This window comes from Capra hircus, chromosome 11 (genome assembly GCF_001704415.2).
Source record: "Capra hircus breed San Clemente chromosome 11, ASM170441v1, whole genome shotgun sequence".
Lineage (NCBI taxonomy): Eukaryota > Metazoa > Chordata > Mammalia > Artiodactyla > Bovidae > Capra > Capra hircus.
In genome coordinates, this window is record NC_030818.1 from 88,099,191 (window position 1) to 88,113,529 (window position 14,339).

Genomic DNA, 14,339 nt, shown 5'->3' on the forward strand with positions numbered 1-14,339 from the left:
AAGGGATGCAGCTTCAATTTCTAAGTTGGTTTTATAGAAAAATTTTATTACCATTTTCTACTTAATCTTAGTCTGAAGGAATGTATGTCTGAAGTCTTAATCTTAGTCACTATCTATGATTGATGACTTAAGTTTTATGTGTCTTAAAGTGATATACATGCAATCCGCATAATGGATTGGGGAGAGAGGTAGCAAAATTTGAAAATCTAAGATTTTCAATTTTTTTTAATAATTGGTCAATGTCTGTTACTACTTTTCTTTACTCATCCTAGTCTTGTGGGATTTTGTGTTGAGAAACATCTTTGATCCAAATAAGGACTTTGTCAGGCATATGTGTGTGTGTATGTGTGTTTACAAAGTAATTGCAAACTTACAGTCAACTTTTAAGAATAGTACAAAGAACTCTATTTCATGCCTTAACCAGATTCACCAGGTGTAAAATTAAAAGTTAGGGTGCACATGGTCTCTAATTATATTCATATTAATTTCATGTGGGAGAGGCCTATGTGTGCAGGTCTGGTGGAGGAGGAATTTAGGCAGAAAAGCTAGCCAGAGGCCTGGACATGGCACAGTGCTTGGCGTGTTCAAGCAGTGACGCGGTGAGGGAGAGGGGTTGGAGATGAGGTCAGCAATGTTAACACCCTGTCACTTAAAGTCATCTAGGCCAAGGTCAGACATTCGATTTTTACCTTGAGGGCTCTAGGAAGCCACTGGAGGACTTTGAGCAAGAAAGGATGGAATCTGACTCAGTACTGCTTAAGGTGTGGGTCTTCAGTCAGCAACCACAGTAGTAGCATCACCTGGGAGCTTGTTAAAGGTGCCGGGGCTGCATCTGGACCTACTTGTCAGAATCTCCGAGGGAAGGGCCCAGGCATCTGTTTCACGAGCTCTCCAGGTGATTCTGATGAATATGATGATTTAAGAAGCTCTGGCCCAGCCTACATTTTCAAAAGATATCTATGGTTGCCTTGTGGAGGACAGACCATCAGGAAGGCAAAAAGGGAGGTAGGGAGAGCAGTTGGGATCTAGGTGAGAGGTCACAGTGACTGGGCCAAGGTGGTTGTGATGGAGGTGGTGAGTAGGAATCAGATGTGAAATATATTTTATAAGTAGAACCAAAAGGTTTGCTCTTAGATTGAATGTAGAGTATAAGAGGAGGTGATGATTCATTCATAATTCCAAGGTTTTGGCCTTAGAAGGATGGAGCTGGAGTGGCCATTTACTGATTGGGATTATATAGCAGGGGGAACAGTGTAGTGCTTTCTCTTGTTTGTGGGTGATGAGGGGTGGGTTTGGGGGTGTGAATGAGTTAAGGCAGGGAAGCCTGATATGCTGCAGTTCATGGGGTTTCAGAGTTGGACACAACTTAGTGACTGAGCAACAATAATGAGTTAAGAGTGAGATGAGTTTGAGACTTGGGAAGAGGGGGTTGCACATTTTGACAGCTGAGCTTTGGGGCCTTGTTTTAATTCCTGCCAGTGGAGGTGTATTTGTACGAGCCTAAGGTTAGGAAAGATATAGTTAGTAGTATCTTTTTTTTTCCCAATCCCAAATTACGTGTATTTTGTCTAATCTGCTTTAACAGGTATTGGAGTAAAGAAAACTATAGCTTTCTGTGAAAATGTCAGTTCTAATATCACAGAGTGTAATAAATTATGTAGAAGAAGAAAACATTCCTGCTTTGAAAGCTCTTCTTGAAAAATGCAAAGATGTTGATGAGAGAAATGAGGTAAGACCAAGATTCTAAAGTTTAATTCTTCCTACAAATGTTTGTGGACTACCTACTAAGTATGTGCAAGGCACTGTGCTAAAAGGGTAAAGGTAAGTAAGAAATACATAGTTCTCACCCTCAGTAATATTGACATAACTTCTCACAGTTAAAAGTACTTTGAATTCTGTACCTTTGAAATACATCTGAACTTCTCTAAATGACTGAACATTGAATTAATGATTTAAATTTATGATCGAGAATTGTGGTTGACTTTTTTTTCTGGATAGAATAATCACTATTCAGAAATGATTCAAGAATTACTACCGAAATCAAAAGTATTTTTAGAGAACTTTAGAAGGGCTTCTAATCGCAATCTTTTTATAAAAGATGAACCAGAAAAAATAGATTAACCAGGCACTATTAGGGCTTTTTGAAATATTTTCTTTATTGGAGCCTCAGCTGTCTTCCTTAGTTGTTTATTATACCCAGCTTGGGGTTTTAAAGACCTGCATCTTTAAGAGACAGCTAAATAGGTTGTGTGTTCTGTTTACTAAGATTAGGGAGTAACTATTTATTGTTTTCATTAACTTGTATTACATATTTCTGTTCAACAATCCTAGCACATAAAATGGTAATTTTATCATGAACAGCTGAGCTGCAACATTTTAGGGACTAATAAACTTTTTGTATGAATTTTTTAAGTGGCAAAATATGTACGTTTTATAAAACTTAAGAAAAATAATTCTTTTTATTAGAACTATAGTTTCAATACAGTATAATTTTTTTTGCCTGTGAATAAGATGAATAAGGACTGATTTTATTTTTATAGAAATGTATATGTATGTATATATGTGACTTATGTGTTAGACCTGCAGGATTTTATGATTTTTTTTTTTTTACAGTGGGGAAAAAGTAAAATTTACTGTCTTAACCATAGTGTACTGTTCAGTAGTGTTTAGTAGTATTAAGTAATTCACATTGTTGTGAAATATCTCCAGAATTTTTTCAAATCTGAAACTCCATAACCATTATACAGTTGCCTGTTCCCCCCACCCCAGCCCCTGGTAACCACTGTTATACTTTCTATCTCTGTGAATTTTGACTGCTCTAGGCACTGAATATAAGTGGAACTGTACAGTGTTTGTCTTTTTTGTGATTGAGCTTCCCTCATAGCTCAGTTGGTAAAGAATCCGCTTGCAGTGCAGGAGACCCCGGTTCAATTCCTGGGTTGGGAAGATCCGCTGGAGAAGAGATAGGCTTGGGCTTCCCTTGTGGCTCAGCTGGTAAAGAATCCGTCTGCAAAGTGGGAGGCCTAGGTTCGATCCCTGGGTTGGGAAGATCCCCTGGAGAACAGAAAGTCTATCCACTCCAGTATTCTGGCCTGAGAAGTCCATGGACTGTATAGAGAGTTGGACACGGCTGAGTGACTTTCACTTATTTCGTTTAGTATAACATCCTAAATGACATGTTGGTTCATCCATGTTGGAGTGTGTGACATGATTTCCTTCCATATTAAAGCTGAGTACTATTCCATTATATGTAGAAGGGCTTCCCTGATAGCTCAGTTTGTAAAGAATCTACCTGCAATGTGGAAGACCTGGGTTCAGTCCCTGGGTTGGGAAGATCCTCTGGAGAAGGGAAGGGCTACCCATTCCTATAGTCTGGCTTAGAGAAGTCCATGAACTGTATAGTCTATGGGGTTGCAAAGAGTTGGACATGACTGAGCGACTTTCACTTTCATATGCAGATACCATGTTGTGTTTATACATTTATCCACTGACAGACATTCAGGTTGTTTCCTTTCCTTGGCTGTTGTGGATAGTGCTGTATGAACATGGGTATGCAAATATCATAAATGTTTTCAAAGCTACTGAATCAAGTTACTACATTATTATTATTATTGACAGAGTACCTAATTTTATTAAATACTAGCTATCATTGAAAAATCATGGTATAAAAATTTTATTAGAGTAATACAATTATGATAACTCATTCAGTATTTATATAAATATGGTAATATTCTGTATATTTTGCTCATTTAATTTGCATAGCAGTTCTGTAAAGAATTATACTTATTTATCTCAACTTGCAAATAAACTACTTAATCTCTCAGATTCTGCCTGTAGATACTTCCTGGTGAAATCCATATTAAATGCTGTTCTGTCTAACATCAAACAGGCTATGATTTGTTTATGCCCTTTTGTCTTCCTTTGAGTCTTCAGAATAAGTTCATTTAATGATGATGTCTGTATTTTCAATGTTTGTATATTGCACAAACTGTATTTTGGTTAGTTTACATCATTATTCCCTTCTATGATTATGCATAGTTAACAGTTGTTACACGTAAATGAGATTAAAATTTATAATTGGAGATTGTTCATTGTTTTAAAAGAGCTGCTTATGGAAGTAGTCATTCTATTGGCATTAATTAATATATTTGGAATAATAAAATGATAGTTTAAAAAGATTCAGCTTTATCTCATAGATACTTTCTTTGGGAATATTGAGAAAATAGCTTCACTTGCTGCTGCTACTGCTAAGTCGCTTCAGTCGTGTCCGACTCTGTGAGACCCCATAGACGGCAGCCCACCAGGCTCCGCCGTCCCTGGGATTCTCCAGGCAAGAACACTGGAGTGGGTTGCCATTTCCTTCTCCAGTGCATGAAAGTGAAAAGTGAAAGTGAAGTCACTCAGTCGTATCCAACTCTTAGCGACCCCATGGATTGCAGCCCACCAGGCTCCTCCGTCCATGGGATCTTCCAGGCAAGAGTACTGGAGTGGGGTGCCATTGGCTTCTCCGAGCTTCACTTGGAAGGAGAAAAATAATATACAATAAGCACAAAATTGTATTGATCTTACACAAAGAATGAAGTGTATTTGGTAAAAAACATAACATGTTATCAGGCATGTAGTAACATTTAAGGAGTTTTAATGATATTTACCTCTAGTTTAGTATTATGTCAGTTAAAATTGGAGTTTTAAAATAATACTTTGAGGCAACCTGGCATTGTTAAATTATGGCTCAGTGTGAAGGTTATAGAGAAAGTAACTTTTTCAAGGCCTTTTTTTTTTTGTTTTTCAGCATTTTGCTTCTACAGCTTCTGATAAAATTTAATTTTTATAGAATTCTAAAGAGTTACTTAGACTTTCTTTCCTTCTTTCTCACCTTTAAAAAGTGAAGTACTTAATTATCTCATTTAATGTGTTTGGTTATCAGTTTTCTAAAGGTTTCTTAAATGTTATCAGTAAAAGAAAATGTGAGGGAAATTGCCTGTTGCTGTCCTTAGCGTATAATCAGTTGCAATTAGTAAATACCAGTTTTCTCCCTTCTTCTTTCTACTTTATTTGTAAACTAGATAAAATTCTTGGCCTCTGAATATTGTCAGTGATGGCAAGTCTTTGCCCTTTGTATGAATATTCTCTATGATGGCAAGTCTTTGCCTTTTGTGAAGGGCTTTAGTTTTGAAAAGAGCAGAAAGTCACTCTCAGCTCTTCTTGATAGGGTATAGTGTTGAGGTTGAACATTATTCTCTTGTTGAAGAAAGTGAAATGGGACTCTTAAGTTCAAGAGATGGATTTTGTCACGTGCTTACAAGTAGAGACCCTGAAGGAAAGTTCAAAGGAGAATTTAAAAATGTTTTACTTTCACTGTTATTATTGGAAGAAGTAGCTATCCTCAGAATGCCACCGCTTTAAAGAGCAATAGTTATTTAGGTCCAGAAAGGTGGCTAAGACAGTAAAGAATCTCCTTGCAATGTGGGAGACCTGGGTTCGATCCCTGGATTGGAAAGATCCCCTAGAGGAGGGCATGGCGACCCACTCCAGTATTCTTGCCTGGAGAATCCCTGTGGCCAGAGGAGCCTGGCGGGCTACATACAGTCCATTGGGTCTCAGAGAGTCGGACATGACTGAGTGACCGAGCACAACACAGCACAGCACACCTGAAAACAAGTGGGGCTACCTAGGAACTGGGAAGACCAAAAAGATGCTGGGTAGGCAATGTTTTTGCATGGTATCTTCTCAGAAGCTGAGATAAAACATGGTACATGCTGTGGGGAACTTCAGCTGGAATGGCAGTGTTCTGTTTTGGTATGTTTTGGTTTGAGCTTCTTACCAGTAGTATAGGGGTTCTATGAGTTATGTGATCCTATATTTTTTGGGAAAGAAATGGACTTGAGATTTGTTGAGATGTGTGTAGTGGGTTAGGTAGGGAAGGGGCTTTTAGTGATTCACATTGAAGTAAAAGAATCAAGTTGTCATGACTGTTTGTTTCTAAGTCACTATCTCTACAACTATAGTTACTAGATGGATTAAGCCAGAACTAATAGAATAAATATGTTTTGTGATAAGGCACAACTTACAAGGTAAATACCATTCTGTCTTTTTGGATTAATTTATGGCAGCCTTTCCTGAGAATCACTTATTTATTCGGATAGTGAAGCTACAGAAGGTTAAAGATTGCTTTTGAGTTCATATAATAGCTCCTCAAATAGTGGCTTAATCAAATTAAGGTCATACTTTTCTCATGTAATGACAAGCTGGAGGAGCCATTCCAAGGTCTCAGGATATCTTCCCAGGCTCCTTCTGCCCTTCTGGTCACTCCATTGGGTGCCAGTTATTCCCATCAGTTGTTTTGATACAACTGCAGCATTGTGTCCACATATCAGGCAAGAAAGAAAAGGGCACAAGCCAGCTGAGTTGGTCTAATTACCAAGCTTTCCCGGGAGATCTCACTAGAGTGGTAGCATGGATGGTTTCCAACTGCAAGTAAGGCTGAACAATGTAGGTTTTTTCGCTGAGCAGACTGCCACCCCCAACAAAATCCTGTCGCTCTAGATATTGGGTAGACAAATGGTAGTTTCTGCAAGAGAAATTTATGACTATTCAGGTCTCATTTAGCTTGTTTATAGTTAATCACGTTTATACCAACTTTTTTTTGTATTATGGTTTTTTAATACACATCTAATTTATTTTTTCCCTCATACTCAAAAAGCACCTTTCTTTGCGAACTATCTGAAATGTGCCTGTGACCACAGAAGGTGAACAAAGCACCCAAGTCTTTGGATTTGCAGTTTTGAAAACTGATGTGTAAGTCCTATATCCTTCAGTTCACCTCAGTCGCTCAGTTGTGTCTGACTCTTTGTGACCCCATGAACTGCAGCACACCAGGCTTCCCTGTCTATCACCAACTCCTGGAGTTTACCAAAACTCATGTCCATTGAGTTGGTGATGCCATCCAACCATCATCCTCTGTCATCCCCTTCTCCTGCTGCCCTCAATCTTTCCTAGCATCAGGGTCTTTTCAAAAGAGTCAGCTTTTTGCATCAGGTGGTCAAAGTATTGGAGTTTCAGTTTCAACATCAGTCCTTCCAGTGAACACCCAGGACTGATCTCCTTTAGGATGGACTGGTTGGATCTCCTTGCAGTCCAAGGGACTCTCGAGAGTCTTCTCCAACACCACAGTTAAAAAGCATCAATTCTTCGGCACTCGGCTTTCTTCACAGTCCAACTCTCATATCCACACATGACTACTGGAAAAACCATAGCCTTGACTAGATGGACCTTTGTTGGCAAAGTAATGTCTCCGCTTTTTAATACGCTGTCTAGATTGGTCATAACTTTCCTTCCAAGGAGTAAGCGTCTTTTAATTTCATGACTGCAGTCACCATCTGCAGTGATTTTGGAGCCCAGAAAAATAAAGTCAGCCACTGTTTCCACTGTTTCCCCATCTATTTCCCATGAAGTGATGGGACCATATGCCATGATCTTCCTTTTCTGAATGTTGAGCTTTAAGCCAACTTTTTCACTCTCTTCTTTCACTTTCATCAAGAGGCTTTTTAGTTCCTCTTCACTTTCTGCCATAAGGGTGGTGTCATCTGCATACCTGAGGTTATTGATATTTCTCCTGGCAGTCTTGACTCCAGCGTGTGCGTCCTCCAGCACAGCTTTTCTCATGATGTACTCTGCATACAAGTTAAATAAGCAGGAAGACAATATACAGCCTTGACGTACTCCTTTTCCTGTTTGGAACCAGTCTGTTGTTCCACGTGCAGTTCTAGCTGTTGCTTCCTGACCTGCATATAGGTTTCTCAAAAGGCAAGTCAGGTGGTGTGGTATTCCCATCTCTTTCAGAATTTCCCACAGTTTATTGTGATCCACATAGTCAAAGGCTTTGGCATAGTCAATAAGGCAGAAATAGATGTTTTTCTGGAACTCTCTTGCTTTTTCCATGATCCAGCAGATGTTGGCAATTTGATCTGTGGTTCCTCTGCCTTTTCAAAAACCAGCTTGAATATCTGGAAGTTCATGGTTCACATATTGCTGAAGCCTGGCTTGGAGAATTTTGAGCATTACTTTACTAGCGTGTGAGATGAGTGCAATTGTGCGGTAGTTCGAACATTCTTTGGCATTACCTTTCTTTGGGATTGGAATGAAAACTGACCTTTTCCAGTCCTGTGGCCACTGCTGAGATTTCCAAAATCGCTGACATACTGAGTGCAGCACTTTCACAGCATGATCTTTTAGGATTTGAAATAGCTCAACTGGAATTCCATCACCTCCACTAGCTTTGTTCATAATGATGCTTTCTAAGGCCCACTTGACTTCACATTCCAGGATGTCTCGCTCTAGGTGAGTGATCACACCATTCTGATTATCTGGGTCATGAAGATCTTTTTTGTACAGTTCTTCTGTGTATTCTTGCCACCTCTTCTTAATACCTTCTGCTTCTGTTACATCCATACCATTTCTGTCCTTTATTGAGCCCATCTTTGCATGAAATATTCCCTTGGTATCTCTAATTTTCTTGAAGAGATCTGTAGTCTTTCCCATTCTGTTGTTTTCCTCTATTTCTTTGCATTGATCACTGAGGAAGGCTTTCTTATCTCTCCTTGCTATTCTTGGGAACTCTGCATTCAAATGGTTATATCTTTCCTTTTCTCCTTTGCTTTTCGCTTCTCTTCTTTTCACAGCTATTTGTAAGGCCTCCTCAGACAGCCATTTTGCCTTTTTGCATTTCCTTTTCTTCAGGATGTTCTTGATCCCTGTCTCCTGTACAGTGTCATGAACCTCCGTCCATAATTCATCAGACACTCTATCAGATCTAGTCTCTTAAATCTATTTCTCACTTCTACTGTATAATCATAAGGGATTTGATTTACGTCATACCTGAATGATCTAGTGGTTTTCCCTACTTTCTTCAATTTACATCTGAATTTTGCAATAAGGAGTTCATGATCTGAGCCACAGTCAGCCTCCAATCTTGTTTTTCCTGACTGTATAGAGCTTCTCCCATCTTTGGCTGCAAAGAATATAATCAGTCTGATTTCATTGTTGACCATCTGGTTTGTCCATGTGTAGAGTCTTCTCTTGTGGTGTTGGTAGAGGGTATTTGCTATGACCAGTGTGTTCTCTTGGCAAAACTCAACTAGCCTTTGCCCTGCTTCATTCTGTACTCCAAGGCCAAATTTGCCTATTACTCCAGGTGTTTTTTAACTTCCTACTTTTGCATTCCAGTCCCCTATAATGAAAAGGATATCTTTTTTGGTTGTTAGTTCTAAAAGGTCTTGTAGGTCTTCATAGAGCTGTTCAACTTCAGCTTCTTCAGTGTTACGGGTTGGGGCATAGACTTGGTTTACCGTGTTATTGAATGGTTTGCCTTGGAAATGAACAGAGATCATTCTATATCCTTAGGGCCATAGATTCACCTGGTTGGCTTTAATTTATATATTATACCAATGAATTTTTTTATCCCAGTTAATTAGAAGGCAGAAACATGCTGTAGAAAGAAGTCAGAGACATTAGCGCTGACAGAGGCAAGCCTGGTATAATGATTGATGTCGGTAGTTAAGACTCAGAGTCATAAACATAATGTTTAAGTTAATCTGTTTAACAAGTAGCAATGTGCACATTACTTTAAGAAAACGGTTATCATAAAGTTATAATAAAATATAATATTTAAAGGATAAACTTTTCACCTGGAAAATCTACTTATGCATAATATCTCATTCTCTAGTGACTCTGGTTGAATGACATGTGACTGCCACTTGTAATTTAGCATCCATCATTATATGAGTATCTGTCTGTAACTCAATTTACTTGTGTACCTTAACTCAGTCTTTGTGTTTCTCTATACTTGTATTCTTACAGTAGCATGTGTTGTTACTAGGATTATTTGCTTGTTCATATGTTGCCATTAGTAGATTTATAAATTCTTCTGTACTTTGCTCACTCATTTACTCATTTACAAATACGTAAACACCTGTGTGGCAGTCACTGCGCCTTACGGGGGAGTTTCAGTATTCAACAAAACAATCATGCTTCCCACCCTCAGGGAGTTTAGGGCCTTTAGAGGAAAAACAATAATATTTGTTCATCATGCAAATAAAAGTGTAAGTACAAACAAAGATTAGCATGGTATACAACATTAGAGTGGGTTAGCAAGGCTTCCCTGCTGGGTTGGTGTTTGACCCAAGAGATGCCAGGTGGGAAATAGTTAATTGGGTTGGGTAGAGGGATCTAGAGGTGTGAAAGAGCTTGAGTACAGTTTGAGGGCCCACGTGTGAGGAGGAAATGGCCTGGCTTAGGTTTCAAGGTAGACTTTAATGGACTGCAGGCCATGTAAGGACTTCAGTTCTTACCCAGAAGAATCTAGGAAACCATTAAGGATTTTAAGCAGTGGAATATTGTCAAATTAGCATTTTAAAAAATTACTGATGTTTTCCTCCACCTTGATATATATTCAGTAAGTAGGTGCTTAATCTGTCAATGGAACTTCGGTTTTGGTGAAATTTTTTTCCTTACACCTTGGTATGTTTTGGCACCTTTAGTACTGTCACTGCTAGCCCAGAGCTTCTCGTCTGTTTCATGTCATAGCATGTACAGAAAATGATCGTGTGGGTCCCGGACTTGGGATAGACGAAGCTGACAGCTGGAGGGAACCTGTCCCAGGATCCAGCTGTCCAGGCCCTGCCCCACAGTCTAAAGGTCTTGGGAGCCCGTGTCTTAACTGCTGTGACTCATTCTGGGGACAGGCTGGACAGCGCTGCTGTAGCTAGTAGGAACTTTAGTGTAATGAGTTAGGTTATAAGGGAAGGCTTCAGAATACTCCATGATATTGCAGCACCTGTATTGTTTTTACTGTTTTACTTTTCTCCCTCTGGTCCTGATAAAAACATCTTATACACACAGCAAAACTACATTGTGTATCATATTCTAGCTGTATTGTTAGAGGATTTGGTTGCCATAGATATTCTGAGATTATTGTGGAAATTGCTTTTCAGTGCCTAGTATTACACATGTTGCTTATTTTGAATAAAATTGCAGTGCCCAAAACAGATTACAAATGCTATTGTAAGGGGAAAAAAAGCATTCTCTTTGACTTTCATATTATTTGTAAGCTGAAAAGTTGAATTCAGAGGTGTTTCTAAATTAAGTGCTGTAAATAGAGCTTAACATCATGGAAATGTATGGGTGGTATATTTAACTGGTGTTTCAATTAACATGCAGCATCCTGAATGTTCTCCATGTCTCTTCCGTCTCTAGTGTGGCCAGACTCCATTGATGATAGCTGCTGAACAAGGCAATCTGGAAATAGTGAAAGAATTAATTAAGAATGGCGCTAATTGCAATCTGGAAGATTTGGTATATATTGACTTACTCATTTGCCTTTTTCGTTTCTTTAACTTTGCTGCTTGGTTTTACGAAGTGATTCAGAAGTAATAGATTACAGATTGTACTTCTGCTGTGTATCACCATTGCTCAGTAGTATGCTAACTTGAGTTTTTAAAAAGGGTAATATAGGAGAGGAATTTTTACCTTCATTGAGAAGTCTCAGCTCTTTGTGTATTTTTTTATGTATAGATAGCACTCACTGAATAAGCAGCACATGTAGCCACTCCAGTATTCTTACCTGAAAAATCCCATGTACAGAGGAGCCAGGTGGGCTACAGTCCATAGCATTGGAAGGAGTTGGACACGACTGAGTGACTAAGCACGCACGGATATACACACACTCAAAATTAAATGCCTGCCTAGAAGATATCCGTGTAAGAGTCATACTGCTAAGTAACTCCCCATAATGGTATCTTACTATTATAAACATCATTACCTAGGATAAGCCAGAAAGATGTGGTCCCTTCTGATACCATTTGTGAAGGATAAATCACTATTCAAGAGGCTTACTTCTCTGTTTTTGAGGAATTATTTTTCAGGGTCACATAGCCATATATGTTTTTCTGTTTGTCTTTATAATTCAAATTGATGATACTAAATTGACGATTGTAATTCAACAATCATTTAAATTAAATGACAGTACACGTGAATAAAAGGATAGGATAATTGCAGCCTTTAAAAAATAAAGGCTTTATCATTTAGTTTCTGAACACATCACGTGGGATGGTTTTAATTTAATAATTTGTAAATATGCTTTTTTTATTTGATTACAGGCTCTTGAATTTCAGTTTATAATAGTGGTTGTAGCCACATGGATTAACTTTGAGGTTTTGATACTTATTTTTTCTCCTTTTTAAAAAACACGGTGATTAAAAGTCCAGTGAAAAGACTGCAAAGAGTTGTAAAGCCATTTCTACATCATTATAGTCAATAGGTAGAGAAATAAATTCTTTTTTTTTTAGATAAATTCTTAATAGAGCTTATGCTTCAGTGTTATTTCAGAGTAGCTTAGAGTGTGTCAGATCATGTCAATTTGGTATGATCATCTGTATGTAAATTCAAATTTAACTGACTTTGGAATGTTATTTGTTTTGAAACGATAACATTTGTGTCTGTATGTTTTAGGATAACTGGACAGCGCTTATATCAGCCTCAAAAGAAGGGCACCTGCACATTGTGGATGAGCTGCTCAAGTGCGGGGCCAGCTTGGAGCACCGGGACATGGTACGGACTCACTTTACAGTTGTCAATCAGCTGCAGTCTTAGTAACAGTAATAGATATTTGTGAAGTCTTGTATTTTTGTGTGTCAGGTGATGTTGTTTTTAGGGTTGGGCATTGAAATGACCCTCAGTTCAGTTCAGTCACTCAGTCACGTCCGACTCTTTGCGACCTATGAATTGCAGCACACCAGACTGCAACTATGAAATTAAAAGACGCTTACGCCTCAGAAGAAAAGTTATGACCAACCTAGATAGCATATTTAAAAGCAGAGACATTACTTTGCCAACAAAGGTCCGTCTAGTCAAGGCTATGGTTTTTCCAGTGGTCATGTATGGATGTGAGAGTTGGACTGTGAAGAAAGCTGAGCGCCGAAGAATTGATGCTTTTGAACTGTGGTGTTGGAGAAGACTCTTGAGAATCCCTTGGACTGCAAGGAGATCCAACCAGTCCATTGGGAAGGAGATCAGCCCTGGGATTTCTTTGGAAGGAATGATGCTAAAGCTAAAATTCCAGTACTTTGGCCACTTCCTGTGAAGAGTTGACTCATTGGAAAAGATTCTGATGCTGGGAGGGATTGGGGGCAAGAGGAGAAGGGGACAACAGGATGAGATGGCTGGATGGCATCACTGACTCAATGCACGTGAGTCTGAGTGAACTCCGGGAGTTGGTGATGGACAGGGAGGCCTGGCGTGCTGCGATTCATGGGGTCGCAAAGAGTCGGACGTGACTGAGCAACTGAACTGAACTGAGGACTCCCTGTTCATCACCAACTCCCGGAGTTCACTCAAACTCACTTCCATCGAGTCGATGATGCCATCCAGCCATCTCATCCTCTGTCGTCTCCTTCTCCTCCTGCCCTCAATCTTTCCCAGCATCAGGGTCTTTTCCAATGAGTCAGCTCTTCGCATCAGGTGGCCAAAATATTGGAATTTCAGCTTCAACATCAGTCCTTTCAATGAGCAATCAGGACTGATCTCCTTTAGGATGGACTGGTTGGATCTCTTTGCAGTCCAAGGGACTCTCGAGAGTTCTCCAACACCACAGTTCAAAAGCATTAATTCTTCAGCACTCAGCTTCCTTTGTAGTACAACTCTCGCATCCATACATGACCACTGGAAAAACCATAGCCTTGACTAGATGGACCTTTGTTGGCAAAGTAATGTCTCTGCTTTTGAATATACTATATAAGTTGGTCAAAACTTTCCTTCCAAGGAGTAAGCGTCTTTTAATTTCATGGCTGCAGTCACCATCTACAGTGATTTTGGAGCCCAGAAAAATAAAGTCTGACACTGTTTTCACTGTTTCCCCATCTATTTCCCATGAAGTGATGGGACCAGATGCCATGATCTTCCTTTTCTGGATGTTGAGCTTTAAGCCAACTTTTTCACTCTCCTCTTTCACTTTCACCAATAAGCTTTTTAGTTCCTCTTCACTTTCTGCCTTAAGGGTGGTGTCATCTGCATATCTGAGGTTATTGATATTTCTCCCCTCAAGAATGCTTTAAAACCCAGGTGATATAATATACCTCCTTAGAATACTCTTAATCACATTTTCTGTTTATTTCAGTTTAAAATTCTCAAATATTGTTAAGACAACACATTACTCTTTATAATGTATCAATGAGAGAATTGTTTTCTTTAAGGAGAACTTTAAGAGAGACATAGTATAGTTTTGAAAATATTTTCACTGATTAAAGTTATGGTATTCAGAATAATGTAAGTTTATTTTAAAAATA

The 14,339-nt window shown here is 38.9% G+C and overlaps 1 protein-coding gene across 5 annotated transcripts in view; it reads left to right on the plus strand.

Moving 5' to 3' along the window:
* The window catches only part of KIDINS220 (kinase D-interacting substrate 220kDa), a 92,957-nt gene that overhangs the window by 4,081 nt on the left and 74,537 nt on the right, over positions 1–14,339 (plus strand). For all 5 annotated transcript variants that reach the window (XM_018055691.1, XM_018055693.1, XM_018055694.1 and 2 more), the window contains exons 2-4: positions 1,586–1,729; positions 11,254–11,352; positions 12,508–12,606. In XM_018055691.1, the coding sequence (XP_017911180.1) occupies positions 1,622–1,729; positions 11,254–11,352; positions 12,508–12,606 (306 nt within the window). In that variant the 5' untranslated portion in view covers positions 1,586–1,621. The remainder of the gene's footprint in view (positions 1–1,585; positions 1,730–11,253; positions 11,353–12,507; positions 12,607–14,339) is intronic.